At 41.1% G+C, this 24,512-nt stretch overlaps 1 protein-coding gene across 2 annotated transcripts in view; it reads right to left on the bottom strand.

The window, feature by feature from the left end:
- Window positions 1-24,512, bottom strand: part of LOC117251509 (uncharacterized) — a 51,928-nt gene that overhangs the window by 26,386 nt on the left and 1,030 nt on the right. Inside the window, exons 2-9 of one of the 2 annotated variants that reach the window (XM_033617887.2) lie at window positions 11,646-11,825; window positions 11,431-11,499; window positions 9,554-9,686; window positions 8,094-8,284; window positions 5,249-5,292; window positions 4,424-4,472; window positions 2,675-2,740; window positions 2,398-2,475 (exon numbers count right to left, since the gene is read on the bottom strand). In XM_033617887.2, coding sequence (XP_033473778.2) covers window positions 2,398-2,475; window positions 2,675-2,740; window positions 4,424-4,472; window positions 5,249-5,292; window positions 8,094-8,284; window positions 9,554-9,686; window positions 11,431-11,499; window positions 11,646-11,825 — 810 coding nt within the window. The remainder of the gene's footprint in view (window positions 1-2,397; window positions 2,476-2,674; window positions 2,741-4,423; window positions 4,473-5,248; window positions 5,293-8,093; window positions 8,285-9,553; window positions 9,687-11,430; window positions 11,500-11,645; window positions 11,826-24,512) is intronic. The other variant, XM_078174618.1, reaches the window with a different exon arrangement.

Here is a 24,512-nt window from a genome sequence, read left to right as displayed (position 1 = left end):
GATCCTCCAAATCAGCTCATGAATGCATCATTGAATGACTTACTGATGCAAAATGGATTTAGGAATAAAAAGGATTGCAAAGAATACAGTTACATCCTTCAAACTCAGGCTGTGTTTGAAGAAGCCTTTGAAACTGAACAGGTCTATTTGGTTGTATTCAGATGTATCCAGTCTTGGACTGGGCAAAATATTGATATTATATCAATATTGTGATTTGAGAGTAGATATTGTCTTAGATCTTGGATATCATTTTATCGTAAGTGTTGTCTTTTCCTGGTTTAAAAGATTGCATTACAAAAAGTGATGTGATTTTCTGAACTTACCTGATTGTTCTAGCTGTTCTATTATTTGCCTTTACCCACTTGTTCATTACATCCGCATTACTGAGGATTATCAAAAATTTAGCATAGTGTTTGTTCAGGCAGGACACAATGTCAAGCTCAGCTCACATCCCAGCAAGAGTCAGAGAGTCAGCTGATAGATCACATGATTCCTTTCAATACAACAAATTGGCAAATCTCATTCAGGGCGCCCTATTTAAACTGCTCTGGCCTGTCTACTGTTGCTGCTTCCTCTGCAGGCTGCTTCGCAACCTGCCTCCACCTCAGCTCCTCCTTTTCATGCTGTGTCTGACTTATCAATGTCATTTGTGTCATTGATGCTGCTCTGGTCTGTTTCTGGGGGGTCTTTGCTGCTGCTCTTTGTGCCTTCTGCTTTCCATGTAGGCACATGGAAGGGCAGGAGGTTTGCTCTCTCTGCCTCAGGCTTTCCTCATTTGCACGTGGAAGGGCAGACAGGTGTGCTCTCTCTGCCTTAAGGCTTTTCACGCAGGTGCGTGGAAGTCAAGGAGGTGCGCTTTCTGCCTAGGCCCAAGGAAAGGCAGAGAGGCCCAAGAACAGAGCCATACCACAAAATATAATACTGCAAATGGAAAAAAGTGTTCCTGACTGAAATCTCATTGCATAAATATTTTTTAAAAGAACCAGTAGTCAACCCTATAATATCCTCGCAATATCAATAGAGGTATTTGGTCAAAAATATGGTAATATTTGATTTTCTCCATATCACCATGCCCAAATCCAGTCCCTGTATAGGGACATGCCATTTGTGTGGCAACACTCTAGCTTTACTTGATAAGAATAAGCATACTTGGAAATGAAATACAAGATAAATGTTGAATAAAGGAATGTAAAAGGACAGGGTAATACAAGACAGGTAAAAATTCTGCTTGACTTCCTGTGGGAGAGAGGTAACTTCTGGTGCATGCAGTTCTGTCATGCAGATCTTACACTATCGTTTGCACTGCATTAAAAAGCGAAAGCTTCAGGGCTATAATCAACAAAAATGGTGATGAATAATCACACTGTCAATACTGGGGGGGGGGGGGGGGGGTCATCACGGCTTTACAAATGGTGAAGACATTCGAGAAAAACACAAAATAATTAGGAAATACAGTCTGTAGATCCTCCTGAGACCCGAACTTTTGTTTGATATGCATCTTTAATTTTCCCTAACTATTTGGGATCAGTAGGACCCGGTAAGTATAAAAAAAACTAAACATTGTCAATGATAATTAGCTCCCAATGTCCTCAAATAGGACGATACAAAAGTCCCAATGTCCTGAACAGCGTCTCAGCTTGTTACTGTTGCTAAAATTGGTCAAATTTGTTCCCATATCAAACTAAAAACATTATTGATCATAAATAAACAAGTGTCAACCATAAAATTTGATCTGGTTTTGGACCTTGCCCACTTTTGTGTTGCAATCACCTGCAGATCGACTTGGCAGAGATGGCTGCCATATCATTTTTATGTGGATCAGTATATTGTGCTCTTACTACCGCTTGATGGCATAAAAAGTGTCCATGAATGAGGACGACCGGTCTTAGTTAAGTAGAATGAAGTATAAGGCCAAGTAAACCCCAAATGTGATGTCCTTACATAAGGACACAGGGTCTCAGGAGGATATTTCAGATATGACTTAGCTGAAATGTATTGATTGACTAAACAGCATCTAACAAGGTTCTGAGATGACACTGTACATTATATCTTTAAAATAAGTTACTGTAAAAATATCTTGACATACAGAACAGAACCTGTTAACCATCATTAATAATACCTGCAAGCTTTGTTGTTTTGCTAAAATGCCATGCAGCCAAGGCCACCTACCTTCCGCTCATTACAACCCAAACAGTTGACACCATCGAGTTCCACAGGGAGGGTCTGACTGCTGTACTCACTCATCGCATGCTACTCTTACTCATGCAGCTAAATACAAAGGACTCTGTAAAGCACTGACAGCCTTTTCAGTTACAGTCTGCCAAGACTATGACTGCATTCAGCCTGAATAAGAGCCATTAAGCTTTTTCTAAAGAAGTACCAGGATTCACTGTTTACCGATTGGCTGTTTGGTGACCACAGGCCGTGTGGGTTCAGGGGTTGACAAAGATTCCTGTTTAGTAGTTGTGGTGGGAGCTGAGAAAAATAGTGTACATTAGTAGACCTGGGAGAAGAGTTATTACTGTATGTCCTGAACGATGTACAAAAAACCTAGTGTATTTGTAGTGAACAATGAGCAGGACAGTGAGGGAGAAGTCAGGTAGAATAGTCAGACCTGAGGTCAGCAGTGTTTTTCTGACCTCTGAACTCAGCTTTAGGTCAGAAAAGTCATTACCAAGAGTTGTCTTTGGGGCTATGTTCCGGGAGACGGGCGGTCTGCCCTGGGTCCTGTTATGGAGAACTGACAAGAACAAGGGAGGAAAGATTTAAGTCAATGAGTCACACATGAGATGTCCTCATAGTCCTGAAAAAGAGTTGTTCGAAGGAATTATCATCATGCATAAATTTCACAACAGCAAAATGTGTTTTGAATGAAACAAAGTCCCCTGCATTTTATTCCTGTGTTGTAAGTGTTGGTCGAAATGTTCAATCTTTATCCAGTGTTTTTTCCAAATTTTTCTGAACCTGGCATCTCCTGATTTTTGGCCACATGGTGGCAGCAGAAGCAAGCTGTAAACATACATTGACATATTATCGCTTTTAAAGTTGAAATGATGACAAGTCATGTCTCTGTCAACCTGAGGAACATAAGTCCTATAATATTCATTCTCATTTGCAGCTGTGACTATGATTTTGGGCTAATAGTCACAGCTGGAGCACTACAGCAACTGGCTAAAGTTTAAAATATTGAAAATTCATAATAAATCAGTCATATGTGCTGGAACTTTGCAACATTCACTGATATGTAGCCCCAACTTAGCTGATTTTTTTATATATATTTGAGCTGCAGGAATTAGGAAGTCCACTTGTTTTTCACAGAAACTGTAAAACTATTCAAAGACATATCCCACCGCATTTTTTGCTCAACTGACACTAAACTCACTATAGCTTCATTAGACCTTTTCAACACAAATGACCCAGATAGCATTTTGAAATATAACAATCTGAGCCCACAGCTTCACAAATTATTAGTAATGTAACAGTAATGTTTCAGGACAAAGGTCCATGGAACACTCTCGACGAAGGTTCAGGAGGACCGAAATGTTGGTGTTTATGAATAAATTGTGATGCTCAGCGAGAGCACTGTGCGGGATTTTCTCTTCTAAGTCTAGATAAAGTACCAAATTTCTCAATTCATCTTTCACATTAGCTTGAAATCTGCCTTTACATGCTGCTCCGCTGTTTATCGAGGTCACGCTGTAAAGCCAATCTATGGCTTCTCACTCAAGGAGCTCAAGAGGATCATGACTTGTCCCTGGTGTCTAAGGTTGTGACTTGTGCCAAAACATTAAAACCACTGGCAGGTAAAGTGAATAACATTAATTGTCCTGTTACAATGCAATGTTCTGTTGGGAAACCTTGGCTCCTGACAAACATGTGGATGTCACTTGATGCGCTCCACCCAACCAAACGTTGTTGCAGACCGAGTACCTCTTCTCATTGCAATGGCATTTCCCAATGGCATGGGAAAGCAGGAAAATGTGCCATGCCATGTTGCAAAAACTGTTCAGCAATGGTCTGAGGAACGTGATGAAGGACTTGTTAAAAATGAACATAATTTGCTGTAGATTGTGTTGTGTTTAGTGGTCTCTCTGTTATCTTGAATATTTCATGTTAAGTCCATCATCATAAACTCACAGTTTAAAAACGTGGCATCTGCAACAAACCAGCAAAATGAAAATTAAAAAAAAAAAGAAAAAGGTTAGACGGGATATGATGAGGTCCTGTCTGCAGAAACGATAAATCAAAAGTTCTAGTTAAAATTCTTCTAGCGCTGAGTCTTAAAGCAGGGGTCAGTGAGAAGGGCTGAAACAAACATTTCTGAGCAGCAATAAATCACAGAATGTGATAAAAATTCTGCTGCTGTATTAAAAAAAAAGGTTCAATGGGTTTGACCAAAAGCAGCATGTCTCTATTGGCTTACCATGGTGCGGAGAAAAGGGGAAAGGCTGCTTGACTGGCGTTAAAGGTTTCTGAAGAGTCAAAGACAAAAACACAAAGGAGAGAATTGCTCATTAGTGTTTGTAATGACAACAGCAAGTCTGAGTGTTAGCATTTGACCTCAGTGCCATCTCTGCCTCTGCCTCTTTCATAACTTCTAAGCCCTCTGCTCCATGTCGAATCGGTAAAGTCCCTGCTGAGGAGCTCGTTATTTGAAGTTTTCCTCTTCAAATAAGGGGCAAGTGTTGTGGCTGATTCTCAACAGCTGTGATGTTTTATGAGCGCAGAGCCAGGAGCACGTGACACATCAACCCTCCGCTGTCGGTAAATCAGTGCCACCTTTCTCCTCTCAACTCATTTCCACACTGTTATCCTTCCTTCTCCATCATGCTCTTTCATCTCCTTTTTTCCTGTGTTTTATTCCACTCTAGAAGTTAGTTAGCTACAGACTGCTCTCTTGGCTTGGTCAGTCCTGGCTGTGCTGCCGCTGTTTCCATTCAGTAGTTGGATGGAAAACTAATGAGGCAAACAACCCTGAGAATAGCATAAGCTCACTAAAGTGCACAACATGGACTCTGAAGCATGTTGCCTGCTCCAAATAAACACCCTGTTCTCAAAAATATTTCTTTTGAGAAGAGGAGCTGTACCTGTGCTTTTTCTGTACTCTCACTACTTTATGACACTTGCTTCATTTCACATGTTAATACAACACAATGTAAGACAATCTGCAACAAAACAGCTTCGTAATATATCAGTGATAATTCTTTAGTTATGCTTGGATAAGACATTACGTGTGTCCAATACATACCACAGGGCTGATGGGACGTTTAAAGATTTTCTTGATGGCTTTCTCTATAAACATAACACAAGATGAAAATCAGTAAATGTATCAGCGCAAGTGGAACTAATACAGAGTGAAGGAACTAAACAAAACCACATTGCACAACCACATGCTTTGCTCAAGATGCATTTCATCATGGTAGACTGAATGAGAGAGTTCCTTCGTAGTGGCTAAATATAAGTTAACCACAGGATGGTTTTGATACAGTAGGACTGGTTTGTGTCTCCTGCTGCCGTTAAGAAAACACTGCTGAATTAGCAAGAGAGCTGTTCCCTGAATGAGCAGTCAAAGGATTTGTACATGAAAAGAATCATGCAGAAGGTTTAAAGACTGTCTAAACTCAGTTTCAAGTGGTTTTTTTTTAATTGTCCACAGAAAACCAGAAATCTTGATGATCAGGGTGAAAATTTCTGCTTTAAAATACTGTCCTACAAAGGCTAACTGAAGCTAACCAACTATGCTACTGAAACTGAGAAAAAAATGGCTTCAAATACCTCTTTTTCCGCCAAAATTAGCACATGCATATGGGTTTATTTCACACTGGAAAACCCACTAAAAATAAGCAATAGACTCCTTTTCCATTTCCAGTGGACCAGAGCTGTTCACACAGCTCTGCAGAAGATGAGTATGCCTTTTTTTAAAAAAACTCAGACTAATTAAGATCAACATTTGAGCACTGCATGGGCGGAGACAGAAGGTATTTGTGGTGGCACGTCATTGCATCTTGCCTGTTAAGGGGCTAAAATTAACCCATTCATCAATGTCGATCGGATGTGTTTTCATCAATGTCGATCGGCGCCAGAGCCGATTAATAACTGTGACTACTGCAGTGTCATTTGACCCGTGTGTGAATGTCAATTATAACATTCCCATGACATTAAAAAGCCAAATGTTAGCAGGTGTTAGCGGGTATTTTGTGCAGTGGAAAAAGGCCTAAAGCTTTTTGACTCTACAGCCAAATGTATTATTGGGAGAAAAATGGTACTGCACTTATTAAATAGGTATTCAGAAAGTAAAACCATGATCAATTATTTGACCTATGACCCCCAAATGCACAAAATTGTAGTTACTAAATGCAGTATGCAGCATGAGGTAAAATGTTTTCATTTCTTACTAGATTCAGTTTGTATAGGTTTGATTTATTGATGTCTTATTGATGTTTTAAAACAAAACATCAAGTATTATTTTATCTGGTTTGACCTAAGTTAGAATTACTTGACACCATCATCATCTTCATCGCTAATGTTGCTACGAATATTGTATTGTTATTTTTGTAGTTGGCATCACCCTCATTCTCCCCAATTCGACATAATACGCTTACTGCGATTTTCAATGGAATCCCAAATCTCCAGGAACCCAAGACAGAGCCCAGTGACTACATTTACTATAGCTTCACACCCAATTTTCTCCAGAACCAGAAACTTTTGTCACAAGATAGAACGGATATCCAAAGGTTTAATTTCAGTTATAACTCAGTTTTGACCAAAACTGTAGTTACACTAAGTCTATAAATACACACCTTACATTACATAAAGTACTGATGATTAATGCAGACATGTGAAACTAAGAGAATTAAATCGATACAACAAAAACGTACCAAACATAAACAAAAAATGCACAGAAACAGTGTTTGGGGAAGAGGTATCAGTTATAATTGAGAGGATTATGTAAGAAAACAATCTCACTGGACCCTACGCTTTTTTGTTGGGCTCATATCCAGAGAAACATAACTACAGTAAAAATGAACAAGAATTTATAGACTTCAGCTTGTTTTATGCCAAAACATGTATTTCAAGTTTATGGGAAAACACTCACAGACCAAGCACTACTTAATGGATAAGACAGATGTGATCAAGCCTTCCACTGGACAGAATCACTTGTATATTACATAACATAATACAGGGTCAACAGCATACATCTGAAAATATATAGAGGGCCATCATAAGTCATGTTAAGGATTTAAATTTATTACATGATCGAGTGAATGTCTAGTTTCTGTGGACAATACAGTTTTTCAGCTTGTATGATTTTCATTTTTATTTTAATTAATTTCAATTAATACTTGTCACCTTTTGCATTTATTGCAAATAATATGCTCTAATTTGTACAGAACTTCTGTATCACAAAGTGAAACTTATCGATGCTCTCTTTAAAGCCAGACTCCATTGACAAAAAACGGAGTGACGCTTGCGAGCTAATTCAGGCAGTCAACTTTAGTTGCACGTATGTCATACGTCACTCTCCATGTGTCATCTACAAAACACATCCTGCCAATATGGCGGTGTATCTAGCGATTGGTCGCATTTGAGCCATTTTTAAGCATTTTTCTGTTGTTATAGCGCCACCCAGTTGAGATATGCCCATTCAAAGTTTGCAATTTCAATCGGTTGCTATAGCGCCCCCCTTTGGCCAATTGATGTAATATTGTTTCATTCGCATCCTCCCATGACCCTCTACCACTGTGCCAAATTTCACATGGATTGACCAAGTCAGTGAGGAGAAAAACATGGAACAGACACACACACACACACACACACACACACACAGACACAGTTTTCGTCATTATATAGTATTTACTAAGATGTTGTATTACTCTATCATTTGATATTTTTTTTAAATTAACAAATTTTTTTGTACTTTGTTCCCTGGCTGTAATATTACACTGAGTGGTTACATTTCGTAGGTAGATATTTGCACTATGTTGACTTAAAGGTTTTTTTTCTCTGCGTGAGCCTGATTTTCATGAGGTTTAGGGAATTCGCAACTTGTAGTGGTTTGTTGTATACATGTGATAAACTGACATCAAACATACCCTCTATGCCCCCGGAGCTGATGTTGTGAATGACCGGCTTGCTCCACACTCCAGTGCCGTCCTTGGAGTTGGGCTGGACGCCGAACTCATAGACTGTGTTGGGCTTCAGGTTGTCAATGACCGTGTCGCTAGTCGGGCAGGTCTGGTAGTTCCACTTCCTGTTCCTCTCACGATAACGCACCGTGTAGTGTCTGAGCCAAAGACAGAGTGAAAGAGAACATGGAGATAAACAGTAAATCCTGCACATGTAAATGAAATAACTGAGTGTGAGAAGTAAAAGGAAAATGCATTTTCCATTTTGTCACAGGAGAACCGCTAAGTACTTTCAGATGCCATAAAATCTTAATGTCTTATTCAGTAATGTGTATTTATTTCAAGAAGTCTCACAAAGTCATAACAAGTGCAGGGTCAGGGGTTGATCTTAGTTTCAGCTCTTGAGAAAAAAGTCTATCTCAAGTTTCCAGTGTAGTTAAACAGTGTTTGTTTCTGCATGAGCTGCAGTCAGGATTCAGTGTCCTGATGCCCACACAAGGGCAAATGCTTCTGCACATGCTTCTATCCCTTTATTCAGAAAACATATGAAACTAATAATAGACATAAAACAAAGAAAGATTTGTACCAAAAGAAAGCGTAGGATTTTTTTTCTATCAAATACTTCCTTGCTTTTTTTTATTTGAGAGAAAGAAGGAAGACTGTTCACATGCTGTGTGGGTGGACTCTTCTTCTAAACACCTGTGTGCACAGGCTGTCCTGGATCCACCACTCCGTAACCTGAGAGACGTCAGGGAATAATTTACTGTTTATGTAGTTATACCAGAGTCTCTGCGCCAAGTGCATGTGTGTGAGAGCGAGAGCGATCTGTTAATATGCTTAACAAAACCACAATGCAGCCAGCAGTTAAATGGAAAGGCAGAAAATTGAATCTCCATGTGTTAGCGTGATTCTCTTTTAGTACACCTGTACCAGTCGATCTATCTGTCTGCCCAGTGCATGTTTGACAGCAGTTAAAGAAGTATTTAGTATTTTATCATTTGAAAAGCATATTAAAAGAGGCACAATCGTAATGTGCTAACTCTGTCTCGTGGAGGGATTTCAGGCATTTAAAACCCTCAGCAGACTGCAGGAAAACTACTGCATCAAAATTCTTACTCCTTCTTCTTGAGTCATAACTCAGTCAAATCTGAACACACATACATTATATAGATATTTTTACATTCAGTGCGACTTATACTTCCCGAGGATATCATAACATTTGATGTCAATTGCATATCAATATCCATAAATCCAGAACTTGCCAGAGAATCACCATGTTTTAACATTTTCTTCAGTATTTAAGTAACGGAAAGTGGAAAGTTGCCAAAATGTGAACAAATACAGGGGCTTAAGTTGGCAGCATTATGCACCCTGTGTAACATTGAACTCTCCTACAGAAGGGTATTACGGTGTCGCAGTAAACTTACCCATCCTCAAGACAGTCATCCATGACATTGCCTTCATAGGGAGTTTTCAGGAGGGTCCCCCAGGACAGGAGAACTGAGCTGGGCGTCACTGACCCAATGACCAGGTGTAGTGGCTTCTGCATTTCCACTTTACCTGAGATCAAATGAGACATTTTAATTCACTATCATCACTTTATTTCAATGCTTGAAAATTGTTGTGCAAAAACAAAATTACAAACAATGCAATATCTGTTCAATGTTTTGTATCTGTACAGGTTAGGAGCCCCTGCAGACTTCATAGATGTTACAGTCTGCTGTCTCTGGACTTGTGGTGACTTCGGCTAAGCTCAGCCAAAAATACTTTATTTTTTATGGTTAAAAGTGTGTTTTATTCGCTATAAATGTGACATAAAAGCTCCCCAAAACCACTAATTAATGTTTTTGACCCACTGATGGGGCTGGTTGGCACAAGGGGCTCTAGTTTCGCAGACCGGGTGCGGCGGAGGCGCAGCGCACCTGCACTTCGCCAACTGGGTGTGGCCAGGCGGACTTTGTAAGTTTGGCACTCGGTGCGTCCTGGCGCAGCTACTCCTCTTTATCACTCCCGTCCCTCCTACCGGCGCAAGTCGCAAAGAGGGAGGAGAGAAGGCGTGGAGTGGGTTTTACACACATCACACCAATCAAATGAGCCCCTCTCCTCGCCCTTAAATGCGCCGCGCGAAGGCGTAATGAGAGTTTACTCAATTCACCATGGCAGAAGAGAGCAGCAGCATCAGACGGTCAAACTTCTCCCAGGAGGAAACTGATGTTTTGGTCCGGAAGGTCCAAGCTCGCAGTGTCCGAATATATGGAACTGCGAGCAGACCTCCACAGGCTGATGATGCAAAGGTAGCCTGGGAGGAGGTCACCACAATTGTAAATCAATGTTGCGTTTCTCTCGTGCGCGCACTCTCTCTTTCTCTCTCGCAGTCTCACTCTGTTTCTTTTCTTTTGACTTTTCTAAGATGACAGATGCTGAATATATACTCCCTATCTAATGCTGTGGCTGTTTGTGGTTGTCTGAGAAGGATGTGAACTCATTAGTTTTGTTAATGAAATCAGGTTGGGTTTCCATTACGCGTGCCAAACGTGCCAAACGGTGCCAATCCCCTTTGATCTGACATCAGATGTGACGGGACAGTCGACATAGAGATACATTTATGTGCTGATTGCAGATAGTTGCATTGAATAGTGGTTTTGAGTCTATTTATTGCATCGTTAATGTGCCTGATATTCTGGAAACCTGCCTGTGAGGTTTTGGTGACGTGTGCGCACTGTCCGCCCGTCAGCCAAACTTCGGATTACACCGGCTGCGCTCCCCCTGCGCTGACAGTAGACCTGGTTTCAGTTGGCGAGCTTTTAGCGCACCTTCGGGGAAGCCTTTTGGCAAGAAACTGTCACTGCGCCAGGCTGGATCTGTCGACACCTCCCCCTGCTGCGCCGCCACACCCATCTCAGCGCACCTCGGTCTGCCAAACTGCCAAACTGAGCGCGCCTCGGGTTGCGCTGCTCGAAACTAGCTCTGCGCGGGGTTCGCCACCCTGCGCCACCTGTGCTGCGCCGGGAAACTAGAGCCCAAATTCACAACATGACTTAACTTACAAATCACCTAATTTTAGAAATGATTTCTCTACATGGAAATATATGTATTAATGAGAAGATGTTCACCTTTCATTTGCTGCTGGCTAGAATAATCTAACATACATTATACCAGAGAATTATGGCACAAAGGGAACAATGTGACAACCCACCCTGGTCTCCCCTGTACCTCCACGTCCACCCTCAATGCCCATGTCCTCTGTTTTATCATGTCACCTTGATGATGGTTTATTTTCCTATAATTCTTACAGAATCATTACCTGTACACTGCTTTTTCACCTCATTGACTGGGATGGGCTGGACAGCGATAAGGTACTTGGGCTCAGCATCTAAACACGGGAGAAAAACAAACTTAAAGTTATAGATGATCTTATTTCCCTCTTTTTACTAGATAAGGTAAAAATACAAATCACATGTGCATCATAGCTTCTCATCTTTAGGCTGAACAAACATACATATCATAAGCCTCTCTTACCAAACTCAGTCTCATACGGCTGTCCGTTCTCAGGCAGCTGAATGAACTGTTTGGAGAACATGCTGCTGCCATAGCCCAGGATGTAACCCTCCAGCTTAGTGTCAGGGCTGGGACGCAAAAACTTCATCACGATGGTGTCTCCTGTGGCGTTGATACGGACTTTCATGTTCTGGCGTCTCACTGGGGAGGCAGGAGAGGACGTAAGTGTTCCATTAAATCTTTAATTTTGAGAACATTCAGGACACAGTGAAGTGCAAGAACGCCCAAAAGTTTCTGCACATTTAAGTCCAATGCAAGTATTTAATGATAAATCCAAGCTTTCTGTCAATATAGACCTTTGTCGTGGCAAATGCTTGACCAAAGGAGTCTCAGAGCTTTGAATGACATCAAATAGAGCAGTCTACAGGGTCTACAGTCTGTGTTTGAAGGATATATCCAGGATGTCAAACTGACTCAGCAGCAACAACAGTTTAAAAAGACAAAGACAGTTAGAAGCTAAAGCCGAACTATAGGCTACAGATCACAGTGTAAAAGTGAACCACCACATCACTGCTGATCGCCACACAAGACAACGAATATAAAGGGAAACTTTGCTGATATTGAACCAGCTGTGTGGCATCGCAGTGTGTGCAGATGAACCGTGTTTGGCTTTCAGTAGGCTATATCTTCAGTAGCTAGCTAGCTAACCCTACACTTTTCAGGGTTTGATTTTTGTTTTGGAACAGTGAAGAAACGTATATCTTTTCCAACCTCTCCAGGTAACGAGTATCATTAATACACGACGTGCCCCAGGCACAACATTTAGCTCCAAATCCACAACACCAGCCTAAAAATTAAGGAAATCCGAAAGTATTAGAGTCAATGGAGCACAGCTGTATTGTTGTCAAACCCTGATGCTACATTATGATTGGCCAGTCTGCGTCCAAGGGTGGAACTTAGCAAAGAGTCAACTGCAGTACAAACTACCCTTAACAAAGTGCTTTTCTTCTTCTCCTCCTTTGTCTTGTCATCCCATTTTAGTCTTTTAAAAGTAGACTGAAACCCAGACTTCATGCTGGTTTAAATTCTGCTGAGGTGTAAATTTTACTGAACATAATAGTGATATAATTTAAATGAGCATTAACATAGAAGAAGTACCTTGAAACCCTTTATATTGTGTGCTGTCTAACTGGATAAGAACATTACTTTTATAGCGAGTACACACGTTAAGGATCTGCCACTTACGAGCATCATAAACTGCATATGCTGAAGCTTTTATATGAGGTGTAAATGTCTGTGTCTCAGCCTTTTTAAATGCATATGTTGTTATTGTAAATGAAAATCTGTGAACAATGGTTAGTAAAATGTGAGGTCAGCTTGAGCTTGTGTTGATTTGACAAGAAAATGATATGAGGTAATACTTTTCTCTCTGTGTGTGTCTGTCTCTCTCAGACATACACTGACATCACTTTACAAGAAACTGCACGTTTGCTGCCAGAACTGATTTTTACAGAATACAGTCCTAATCAGCAGAGCCTGGGGACAGATATTGGATAAGGACAGGCATCAAAGGGTGGGTCGCAATAAAACCAAAGCCAGCTTGATTTGTTCTGAGGTCATGTTCTGAGGTCTGAGGTTCACAGAGCTACTTGGCAACACACTACAAGCAAACATAGGGAAGTGATACATCAAAAGTAGGTGGGAAATCTTCTTGAGTTCACATGAGACCGAACATTTTATGGAAGCGAACTCAGAGTTGATTACAAATGTAATTGTTTTAATGAGCTGACCCTTAAGCTGGACATGACAGCATTGGTTTTTATTTATTCATAAAGCCTTTAATGGCAACTTGCCATCATATATCACTTCCTTATATTAAACCGGTCCTGTGGTCATTATTTGAATCAATCAAGTGTTTTGCTAATGCTTAAAGTCCTGCATGAAAATACCTAGTTTTTGTGCTGCACACACTTGAAACATTTTACAACACACATTCAAACAAAACACATTTGTAGCTAGCCAGTTTGTGATGCCAGGGGTCAGCACACAGTACTGGCACTGACGGAAGACCCCAGGGTAGACCCAGAGCACGCTTGAGGGATTATATATATCTCATTTGGCATGGGAACACCTCAGGATCCCCCAGGAGGAGTTGGAAAATGTTGGTGGAGAAAGGGATGTCTGGAATACCTTGCTTAGCCTGAACTACTCAATTGCTTATCTGAGGCCGGGTTGCAGGGCCAGCAGGCTGAGCACCAGACACTCCTCTCCCCAGCAATGCTTTCCAGCTCTTCCTGGGGGACCCTGAGGAGTTCCCAGGCCAGACCAGATTTACAATCCCTCCAGCGTGTTCTGGGTCTGCCCCAGGGCCTCCCATTAGTTGGACAAGACTGGTAGGCACCCAGGAGGCGTCCTGATCAGATGCCCGAACCACCTCAACTATCTGACTCCGGGCTCCCTTTGAATATCTGAACTCCTTACCCTATCTCTAAGGCTGAGTCCAGCCACCCTTTGGAGGAATCTCATTTCGGCCACTTCTATCTGCAACCTTATTCTTTGGGCCACTACCCAGAGCTCATGACCTTACGTGAGGGTTGGGACGTAGATGGACCAGTAAATCGAAAGCTTTGCCCTCTGACTCAGCTCCCTTTTCGCAACGACAGTCCGGCGCAGCACCCGCATCACTGCAGACGCTGCACAAAACCGCCAATCCATCTCATGCTCCATTCTACCCTCACTCATGAACAAGACCCTGAGATATTTGAACTCCTTTGCTTGGGGTAGTAACTCAATCCCAACCCAGAGGGGGCTGCTATCCAATGTTATCCTGCAGAGAAGTATGTCCTTAGACTTGGAGGTGCTGCTGACTGTCATCCCAACTGATACCAAACTGGACCCCCTCAATGATTTCTGTGATTTAAAAAAGCTCAAACAAGCTTGTTTGGCTTGTGATACTGAGTGACAGCATGTAACACTGATCCGCAAAATAATCGCTGCAGGCGAATGATCCGATATCACCTCCTTTTAGAAAATACAAAATATGTTACAAATGGTTCTCAGAAAGCTGGCTTTGTAATGTTGAATAGTGGTAATAGATATGTTTTAAGTAAAAGAAGAAGTAGGTAAGTTATCATTGGTTATGTTCAGTGCAACAGGTATATTAAGTTTTCAGTTTCCCAGTTGAGCAATGTGCAATGGTTTCATTGTGGAAAAACCATGATGTCATCAATAATAATAACTGTATAAAGGTGTATGTTTCATTCATGGTAATGGTTTAGATCTTTTCAGAGGCCTCAGATCCTTCACTGTCTGCATGCAGGTATGTGAGGAGGCTCCAGGGAGTCTGAAGGCAATGATACTGTAAGATGAGGACCGTGTGGATGTTTAGACTCCAGTGGTAAACAGTACGCACCAAGGGTTACATAACACTGTCTGGATGGTATATCTCTGTTCACGCACACTTGCTGAACCGAAGGCTTCTCTGATCAGATTTGTGTTGTAATAAAAATATGTTCAAGTAAGATCCAGTTTACTCTGCTATTCTTCAAAATAAAGACTGACCCAGAGTACAAGATTTTCCACATCAGTTTTATAGCTCTAGAGAATTACATTAATTTGCTGGTATTTTTGGAGGATTTGAGCTCGCTGAGGTCACCAAAACTGTTCAGATCAAGGGTAACGCTCAGGCCAATGATGGTGGAAAAACCTATTGTGACTGATGTATGTTCAGTTCCAGAAAGCATGTAGTAGAGGTTACTTTTATCATCTGTAAATCCTACGTGATATAATCTATGTATGATGGATGTACAAGTTGTGTATTTGGGTTGGAAGAAACTTTGAATGTATTTGGACATAAAGGTCAACAGGGCATGTTAAGGAGGACTCTGTTAATTTTGGATGTGACTATCTTCCTATCAATCATGCTCTGCTGTATCTCTTGGGGATTAATTATCTTTATCATTATCAACACTCATGCTGAACTTTGGTTATTACCTTCCAAACCAACTCAATCACTGGCTGTGAAATTATTTTTCTCTCATCACTTGCCTCTGTCATGTGGCTTTGGAATAAAAAGCCAAGAACCAGGCATGCTAACAATTAGCCTATTTGTAGCAGGCGTGCTAATAAACAGCAGAAATTTCAGATGGGCGCAGCGGGACCAGAACTGTGACTTACGACTGACAGTTGGCCAATGCACATGTAAAAATAATAAACCACACCAGTGCAGATTGGATGATAGACAGTGAACAGTGGTAACAGAAAGATAGACAGGTTTGTTAAATTAAGCCTGATTTTATTGCAGTGTGGTTCTGTTTTTATCATATTTAAGAGTGCTTTAATTCAATGATCCAAGCCCTTGTCAAATCAAGAGAGAATTAAAAGCAAATTAGTCAATTTAATTATATGTCCATCCTCTGTTTTGTAGCGTTTTTATTCTGTAGTGGAAATCTATGGGGCCTAAACCTCCACCCCTCTTAGTCTACGAGGCTTAACGATAGACTTTCTGCCTGGATTATGGCTTGTACTATACTCTCCACAGCATGTCCTTGGCTCATATTTCAGCATTAAATGAAATAGTGGAACTTTGCATGAGGATTACTGCCAACAGCTGCCAGACGCCAAAACAGACACTGACAGTGAAAGAGGGGGAAGCCCTGGATTTGAAAAATACCCTTGTGCTTTTCCAGCTATGTGTTTCCTATCAAAACGGCATTTGTTTTGATTCTTCCATCAATATTTCCGATAAAACACAAGTGAGATTGGCTCAGAGGGAGAGGGGCTCAGAGTGTATGAAACATTAGGAAACTCCTGGCAGCGCCATTTGAACTCCAGTACAAGCAAACACTGGCTCGGTCCCACGACAACCATCCAAAGCTCGGCCATTTGGCCCACACGCAGCTTAGGGACTGTTAGGACTTATCAGTATTTCCAGAGTAAAATGAATAAAGCTTTAGGAATGGATCCAGTTATTGTCCCGATAATCAATCAACTACATTACAAAGGAAAACTATTGACATTAATCCTACCCGTAAAAAAAAACTGCGAAGCCACAAAGTCATCATATGTGTGTTTGTGTGGATGAATAGTGAGGGAAATAATGATTGATGACTGTATTTGAATCTAAATTCTTCCTGAGGGCAGCCCAGCTGGTGACTCTGACCCTGTCAAATACATGAGATCACTGAAGATTTACAACCTCATCAAAAGACATGTAACCAAAGTATAATTGAATCCATAATCTCACCCTTAATAACCATGGATGGATTACTGGACAGGCCTAGCAGGCAGAAACGGAGCCTCAGCTCAAATTGACTGTGAACATTTCTTACTGGAAAGTCAATGAGACAAGACCACAAACGGACACAAAGAGACCACAGAGAGATGCAAAACAACCACAAAAACCACTTTACACCAAAATAAGTGCATGTATGTGGGTTATTTAAACCTTCTAAAAATAGGCTAGAGACTCCTTTCCCATTGCCAGTAGACCACAGCTGTGTACACGGCTCAGCAGCAGACGAGCTTGCCTTTGTATGTGTGTGTTTGTGACAGGTTGGAAAACAGGTCAGTAAACAAGAGAGGAGAGTAGAGGCCAGTGAGAACATCACATTGGTTACTTCTTTTAATATATCTCTTAGTTATTCAGTCTTGCTCTTAAACTCGGTGCAGGCCAATTTGGATCAATGTTCGAACGCTACTTGGATGAAGATGGATGGTCTTTTGTAGTGGCGTGTCATTACATCTCGCCAGTAGCTAAAAGTAGTGCATTCACCTGGGTGTTGTGTTTCCATCAATGCTGATCAGAGCCAGAAGCCATTAATACTGTACCTGTGACTACTGCAGAGTCATTTGACCCAAGAGTAAGTGCCAATTGTAACCTTTCCCATTACATTAAAAGCCCAGATGTTAGGGAGGGGTTTGTGCAGTAGAAAAGCAGCTAAAGAAACCCAAAAGGACCACAAAGAGACACAAAATGACTACCAAGATATGCACAACAACTTAAAAAAATACACAAAATAACCATTAAACGATGCAAAACATCTAAAAAGAGACAAGAAAAGAACACAAAGAGATGAAAAACAACTGACAAGAGACACAAAATGGCCACTAACAATAACTACAGAGGTCACAGAAAGACATAAAACAAACAAAAAGAGATGCATAACATCTACAAAGATTCACAAAATGACCACAGAGAGATGCAAAACAATGACCAAGAGACACAAAATGACCATGAAGAATGCAAAGCTACTAAAAAGAGACAAAAAGACTTCAAAGAGATGCAAAACCACCACAAAGAGATGCAAAACAAATACAAAAAGACACTAAATGACTACAAAGACGACTCCAGAGACCCCAAAATGACTTCAAAGGGATGCAAAATGACTAAAAAGAGACAGAAAATAACTAGAAAAGAGACACAAGATGTTAAATGTCCACTAAGAGATGTGAAGTAGCCACAGAGAGACATAAAACAACCACAAATAGACAAAATGACCACAAAGAGGTGAAAGACAACTATGAAGAGACACTGAGCAACTGAGAGAACAAACAAAGAGATGCAAACAATCACTTTCAGTCTCTTGGTCATGATTTATCATATGTATAGGGGTGGGACATCTTTTACATGTTTATGCTCAATGGCCTATTGTCTCATGACCTGTCCATGTTAATAATGACTAATCTATCACAGGGGAATGTTGTGAGCAGCACACATGCCAACTGTTTCATTCAAAATAAATCTTTGTTGTAATCTGTTTCATCTGTATGTTGTGGAGTGTTGGTGACAGAGTTTGGAGACAGCTTTCTGAATGTCACTCCCACCCATGATGTTGGTGACTATCGTCTATTAAATAATATACTGTAAATCTCATCCCTTCAATTAAAACTTCATGACATCAGCAGTCTGCCTCAGTCACGCTGCGAATATAACCAGCTCATCAACGATTACTGTATAAGCGCATCCATCAAAATGCTGGGATTCAACCAATAAACATGTGCGATTATGAAATAAACGATGCCACATCATTCAATAAACATTTCACCGTTGTATTCATCCTGTTTTGGACCGATAGCTAGAGGATGTAATCCTATTGGCCTGGAAAGAAGAAACACCCTCAAACTGGAAACTTAACCTTGGCTCAGCAGAACGGCTATCTTGGATCATCAGCAGTGATGGATGATCTTCAGGGAAAGGGAGTAGGTTAATGGGGTTGTCAGCATAACACGCTCAGTCCACTTTGAACTGTTGTACAACATGATATCGCTATGTGTGTTTGGAGTTTCAAAATAAATATTAAAACGTGCATTGTCCAACGTGCAAACATAGTTTGGCATCAACACATCCTGATTTACAGTCTGACGTTATCAAACCACAGATTTCCACTACTGGCAGCTCTCTTCTGCTCCACTGTCTCTGCTCTGTTGGTTCAGATGAGGAGGAGGACTGCATGAAAGTAAACACTCTGAGAATAAATACACTGAGATCATCTCTTTCCACTCATGCTGATGTGTGAACTAATGAACTATAAATATCTGAAGAAAAAAAAGGTTGGAACAGAACTACAAGTCTTGTTTTGTTTTCAAAATATGCAATGGAAAAGAACTTTTCTGCTCTTTGTTGAAACAACTGTGGAGGTTTTGGTGGATGGAAGCGACACAGAATAATGAAGTCATGTCAGTTTGTCTGGAGCAGCAGAACGAGAACACAGCTGAGCTCAACAGACTGTGACACCCCGCGACTAAATAAGGACAGGGACTCTTAGCACTGGTGCAATATATAACTCTCCACACACTAACCCTAACCCTAACCATATAGAGTTATCCGACTTGTCACCATTTAATAACCCTTTTTGGTTGTTGTAGAACCTTTAATAAAGGTTTCATTTCAAAGGGCTCTACTTAGAAGTCAACATAAAGGGTTATATCTAGAACTATCTGTGAATGGTTTCACCAAAAACCCTCTCTGGAGGTTATATCCAGAACCTTTCCACCTTCTAAGGTTGTTGAATAGAATCCAACCAGAAGGTTCTACCAAAACCCTTTTATATTTGAAGGGTTTCATCAAGAACCCAGTCACGGAGTTCTACCAAGAGCCCTTTTATATTCCAAGATTTCACTCTAGACCCAACCTAACACTTGCTCACAAGAACTCACAAAGGAGGTTCTAGCAAGAACCTGTTAATATTCCAGGGGTTCAATCTAAAACCCAGCCAGGGAGTTATACCCATAACCCATTTATATTCCAATAGTTCATCAAGAACCCACCCAGGGGGCTCTACTGAGAACCATTTCATATATTCCAAGGATTTGATCTAAAGCTGTCTGTGAATGGTTTCACCCAGAACTCTCTCTGGGGGTAGTAGCCAGAGCCACTCCACCTTCTAAGGTTGCAAACAAGAACCCACCCAGGAGGTTCTACCGAGAATCCTATATCTTCCAAGTAGGGATGTCCCGATCCAGCTTTTTCACTTCCGATCTGATGCCGATATTACAGCCTTCAGTTTTGGCGGATACCGATGCCAATCCGATCCAAGCGCGTATTATACATATTCACTTATTTTGTTGTCAGTCATGTTAGAAAAGGTTTGATCAAGCGATATTACTCTAACAAGAACAACTTAATCGGTTTATTTAGAATGATCCACAACAGTTGGTATAAGAAACTGACCTGTTTATTGTTAACAGGGTTAAATAAACAAACTTAAACATTAACATTAAATAAAAAATATAGCTGGTTTGCTCTGGCTGCTTTGGCCCCTTAATAAATAGAAAATAAATCAACACAAGAAATCTTTAAAATGTCTAACATTGAAATTAAAATAGCAGCAAGACTCCACACACTTGTGCTTTGGCCCCCTAATAAATAAAAAATAGATTAACACCACAAGACATTGTTGACATTTAACAAACAATGCAGCCTTTCCTTTTCAGTTATTTTTGCAGTGCCAGTGCCAGCCTGGTGCTGCTGTTTCCTGTGTGTCTGCATGCTGGCCTGGTGGATTTATAGTAAGTGCTGGAGCGGATCACTGGAATGGACTGCTTGAACTGTGGAGCGCTGGGCTGGCTGGAAAACCTGGATCGGACTCCATGAAAAACGATCCGATGCCGATGCACGTTTTTTGCTAATATCGGCGGTCGATACCAATCTGAATATCGGATCGGGACATCCTTACTTCCAAGGGTTTCATCTAGAGCCATCTGTAAATGGTTCCCCTCAGAACCCTTTCTGGGGGTTGTATCCAGAACCTTTCTGGCTTCCAAGGTTCGTAATGAAAACCCAGCCAGGAGGTTCGACTGAGAACCCATTTATATTCCAAGGGTTCCATCCACAACTGTTTGTGAATGGTTCAACCCAGAACCCTCTCTGGGGGTTGTATCCAGAACCTTTCCAGCTTCTAAGGTTGCTAACGGAAACCCAGCCAGGAGGTTCTACCAATAACCTATTTATATTCCAAGGGTTTCATCCAGAACCCAACCAGGGTTTTTTGTGAAACCCTTGACTGAAACCCAGCCAGTGAAATCATTGCCACTAAAGCCTTTACTTTTTTTTACTAGTGCAGCAGGGTTGGGAACCAAAACTGAAAACCAAACTCAAAATGCCAAGTACCTGGTGCCCATTAGATAGAAAAGAAGAATTTCAGCAGACCACGTGGTAATGAAATGATGATAAAAATATCAACTATGGCAGAACATGAATTGATTAAGGGGGTTCCAGATACATCTACATTTAAGAATACCATTTGAAACATGTATAAACATTTGAATATTTAATGGTTGAGAATCTTCAATGATCTTTGAAGAGCTCTTTCTTCCAAAAACTGTTCTTTTGGGGTGAAAAGGGCTCTTAATGGAACCTCTTGTCTTTCAAAGAATTCTTGAGGGACCTTTTTTCAAAAAAGGGTTCTTCAGAAGTAAATGGTTCTGGGTACAACCCTAGCCTTTCTGAAAGAACCCTTTCGGGACCCTTATTTCTAAAAGTGTAGTATTAATTATACTGTAGGTGACGTCCTTCCTCGGTGTTTTAACGCAGCTCTGGCACACAGTATTTCAGCCTCTCAGGTTTCTGTCCCAGAGAAGGAGAGATGGAAGAGTAGACTTGGCATTCAGCTCCGTGGAGACAAAGATGGATGGTTTATGGCTCCCTTGGTAAAACAGTCACCTTCATTTAAGGCAATGAAAACTTTTCTGAGCCTCGTGCCAACCAGAGCACCAAGGGTTTGAAATTATTTAGCTGGTGTGCAAACAACAGCTGAACTTATTTGCTCTAATGGGAATATCCCAGGCCTGTCTTCCAGCCTTGATCCAGACCTTCTCTGGAATGATCCCATCTCTTAGGTTCACATAAGGCCTTACCCTGCACCCCAGCGTGAGAGAGCCATGCCTGGGATCATACTACGACATTTCCCCGCCAACCCTGGCGGCTTCCATGCTGGTCCCCTGCTCTCACACTATATATTCATCCTGTCAGATTCGATGGAGCAACAGCTGTTTTCCCCTCCCCTGTGGCGCTACTCCATCCCATCCCTCTCCACCTTCACTCAATCTCCGCCGACCTATATGTGTCAGCGACCGTCTTTCCATCAACCTGATCCTCACTTGACTTCCTAAAGTGCCTGGAATTCATTCGTCTTGTCCCCTTATCTCCTCCCTCCGCTTCCACATTTCCCCTTCATTAATCTCTACGTGACATGTGGCTATGTTTTGTCTGGCCCAGCAGCAGTTTCCTAGACATGTATTGTACTGAAGTGGCAAATAATTTCTTGTATTACAAAAGCGTCAGCATGTATAAACAGGTATCAAAAGCCTTGGGAAGAAGACATTGACCAACAACTCTGACGTGTGTTTTATGTGAAAGCATCTATGACATAACACACCTTGTTCCGTAACATGTTTCACTCTAAAAACCAGGGCCGTGATCCAAAAAGAACAGAGATACAGACGATTTACTCTCCTCCCAAAGCAAAAACACACACAGTTTCCTTTCATCCGGCTCCCAAAGCTGCACACTGTGATTTGCCTGCAAACCAAGTTCAGCCTGAAAGTTATACACTGGATGCAGACTATTTTCTCCACTGTGCATACCCCTTTATAGTCTGCTCACCTCAGATCACTTTTACTACCATCAGAAGTCTTCAAAGGGGCGCCAAAGTTTAACTCACAAAGTAGAGTGTGGCTGCAGAGCAGAGTCAGAGTTCAGTATGCATGTGTATGTGTGCAGTGAGATAATGAGGCACTATGGAAAATGTTCCTGGAAAATTTGCTGTTTTCCAAGAACATAGTGAGAATCCCAATCAGAGAGAGGCTCAGTATGATATAATCTGCTTATTAAAGTCAGTCTGTCTGCCTTTTATGGCATGTTGGAGAAGAAAACACTGCTTCAGAGAGGGTAAAGGGTTTGGCAGCTCTGTCATTGGTTATCTTCATTTTGGGATTTGGTATGTTGGTGTTTTATACAACGCAAAGATGCTGTGACTATTTCCATGTTACTGTGTTGGAAACAGTTTGGACATGTGTGGTTTGCTCTGGCCAGAACTGATATATCTTCTGCACTGTCTGTGTTTCATTTTAAAGACTTTCTGCAGGTGTTTTGATTAACAAAAAAAGGAATCTTTTAATAAGAGCTGTGCTCGAGAAAGTAAAATAAATCTTCTGCCTGAAGCAATGAAGGAAAATAATTACCCAACTTTCACATCCATCAAGTCATCTGTTTGTTGGGAACAGTTCCAGGAAAAGCCACCCCAACTGGTCGTCTACAAGTCTAACCCCTGACCCGTGACCTGGAAACACTTTCATTAAAACCCGTGAGCGGTAACTGACCTGTTTCACCCTGTCTGCTCACCTCATTTCAAAGAAATGTGGATAAACCGCAGGGATTGTAAAAAAAAAAAAAAAAACAGTGTTTCTAATCAAGGCAGTTTGAAAGCCTGACAGGTGGCTCGGGAGAGGAAAGCTGATTTTCCTTTTAGGTTTTAGGGTTCAACAGCAGAAGTCAATATCAGATCCATGTATTGAGTATGAATCCTTTCAAATCCCCTTCCGAATCTATTTCGGTGCCTTTTGTGGAGGCATAGGCGTAGATTTCTGGGGTGACACAGGGGCGACATTCCCCTCAGTATTTAGAACATGAAAGTAGCAGAGGGCTTTTTTTTCTGATTAGTTAAAGGCATTTACATCATAAACTGAGGACGAAAGGCACAAGTTGGTGCATAAAAGTTCATGAGAATGCAGAGGCAGATGCCTGAGGCGAACCCCTAAACCCCCTTTCATATGTGTCTCCAAACGCTGAAACAAATATGTACTTATTTAACTTCACTCAGTGCACGAACAATACAACTTTAAGTCACAAAGTACATAAATTCCTTCATATCCTAAAGAACTATGATTAAAAAGTTGCTATTCAAAGAATTAAAATACAGAAGCATGGTTCATTTATTTCCAAATATGGTGTATTGCTCTTTAAAAATCTTGGAATGGGACCCAAAATAAAATCTGGTATTAACTTTCTCCTGCTCTCCATCTAAAGCCAAATGTCATAATCACACGCAACCACTAATGATGGTATGTTCAGCAGATATCAGTATAAAAGGAGGAGGACAGATGTCAGCGCGAAATGTGTTGCCTTTACTTATCCTCCTATTTAAGCCACTTGTTAATCTTTTCCTTCTCTTTGTTTGTATTTGGGGATTTTCTGCACGTCCGACGCTTCCAGCTTTCTTCATGATGATACAAACAATATGTGCCAAACTGCATCTGATCATTCAACATACTCTGCAGTGAATGGTTTTCTCAATATGGCCACAAACGCTGTTCTCTTGTCATTTATCCTTGAAACAAAAATCTGTCTTACTAAATATGACACACTGTCTTTTCAAGCATATCCCAGCA

This window comes from Epinephelus lanceolatus, chromosome 14 (assembly GCF_041903045.1).
Source record: "Epinephelus lanceolatus isolate andai-2023 chromosome 14, ASM4190304v1, whole genome shotgun sequence".
Taxonomy (NCBI): domain Eukaryota; kingdom Metazoa; phylum Chordata; class Actinopteri; order Perciformes; family Serranidae; genus Epinephelus; species Epinephelus lanceolatus.
Note: the sequence above shows the minus strand (reverse complement) of the source record. Positions and strands in the feature narration are given on the sequence as shown.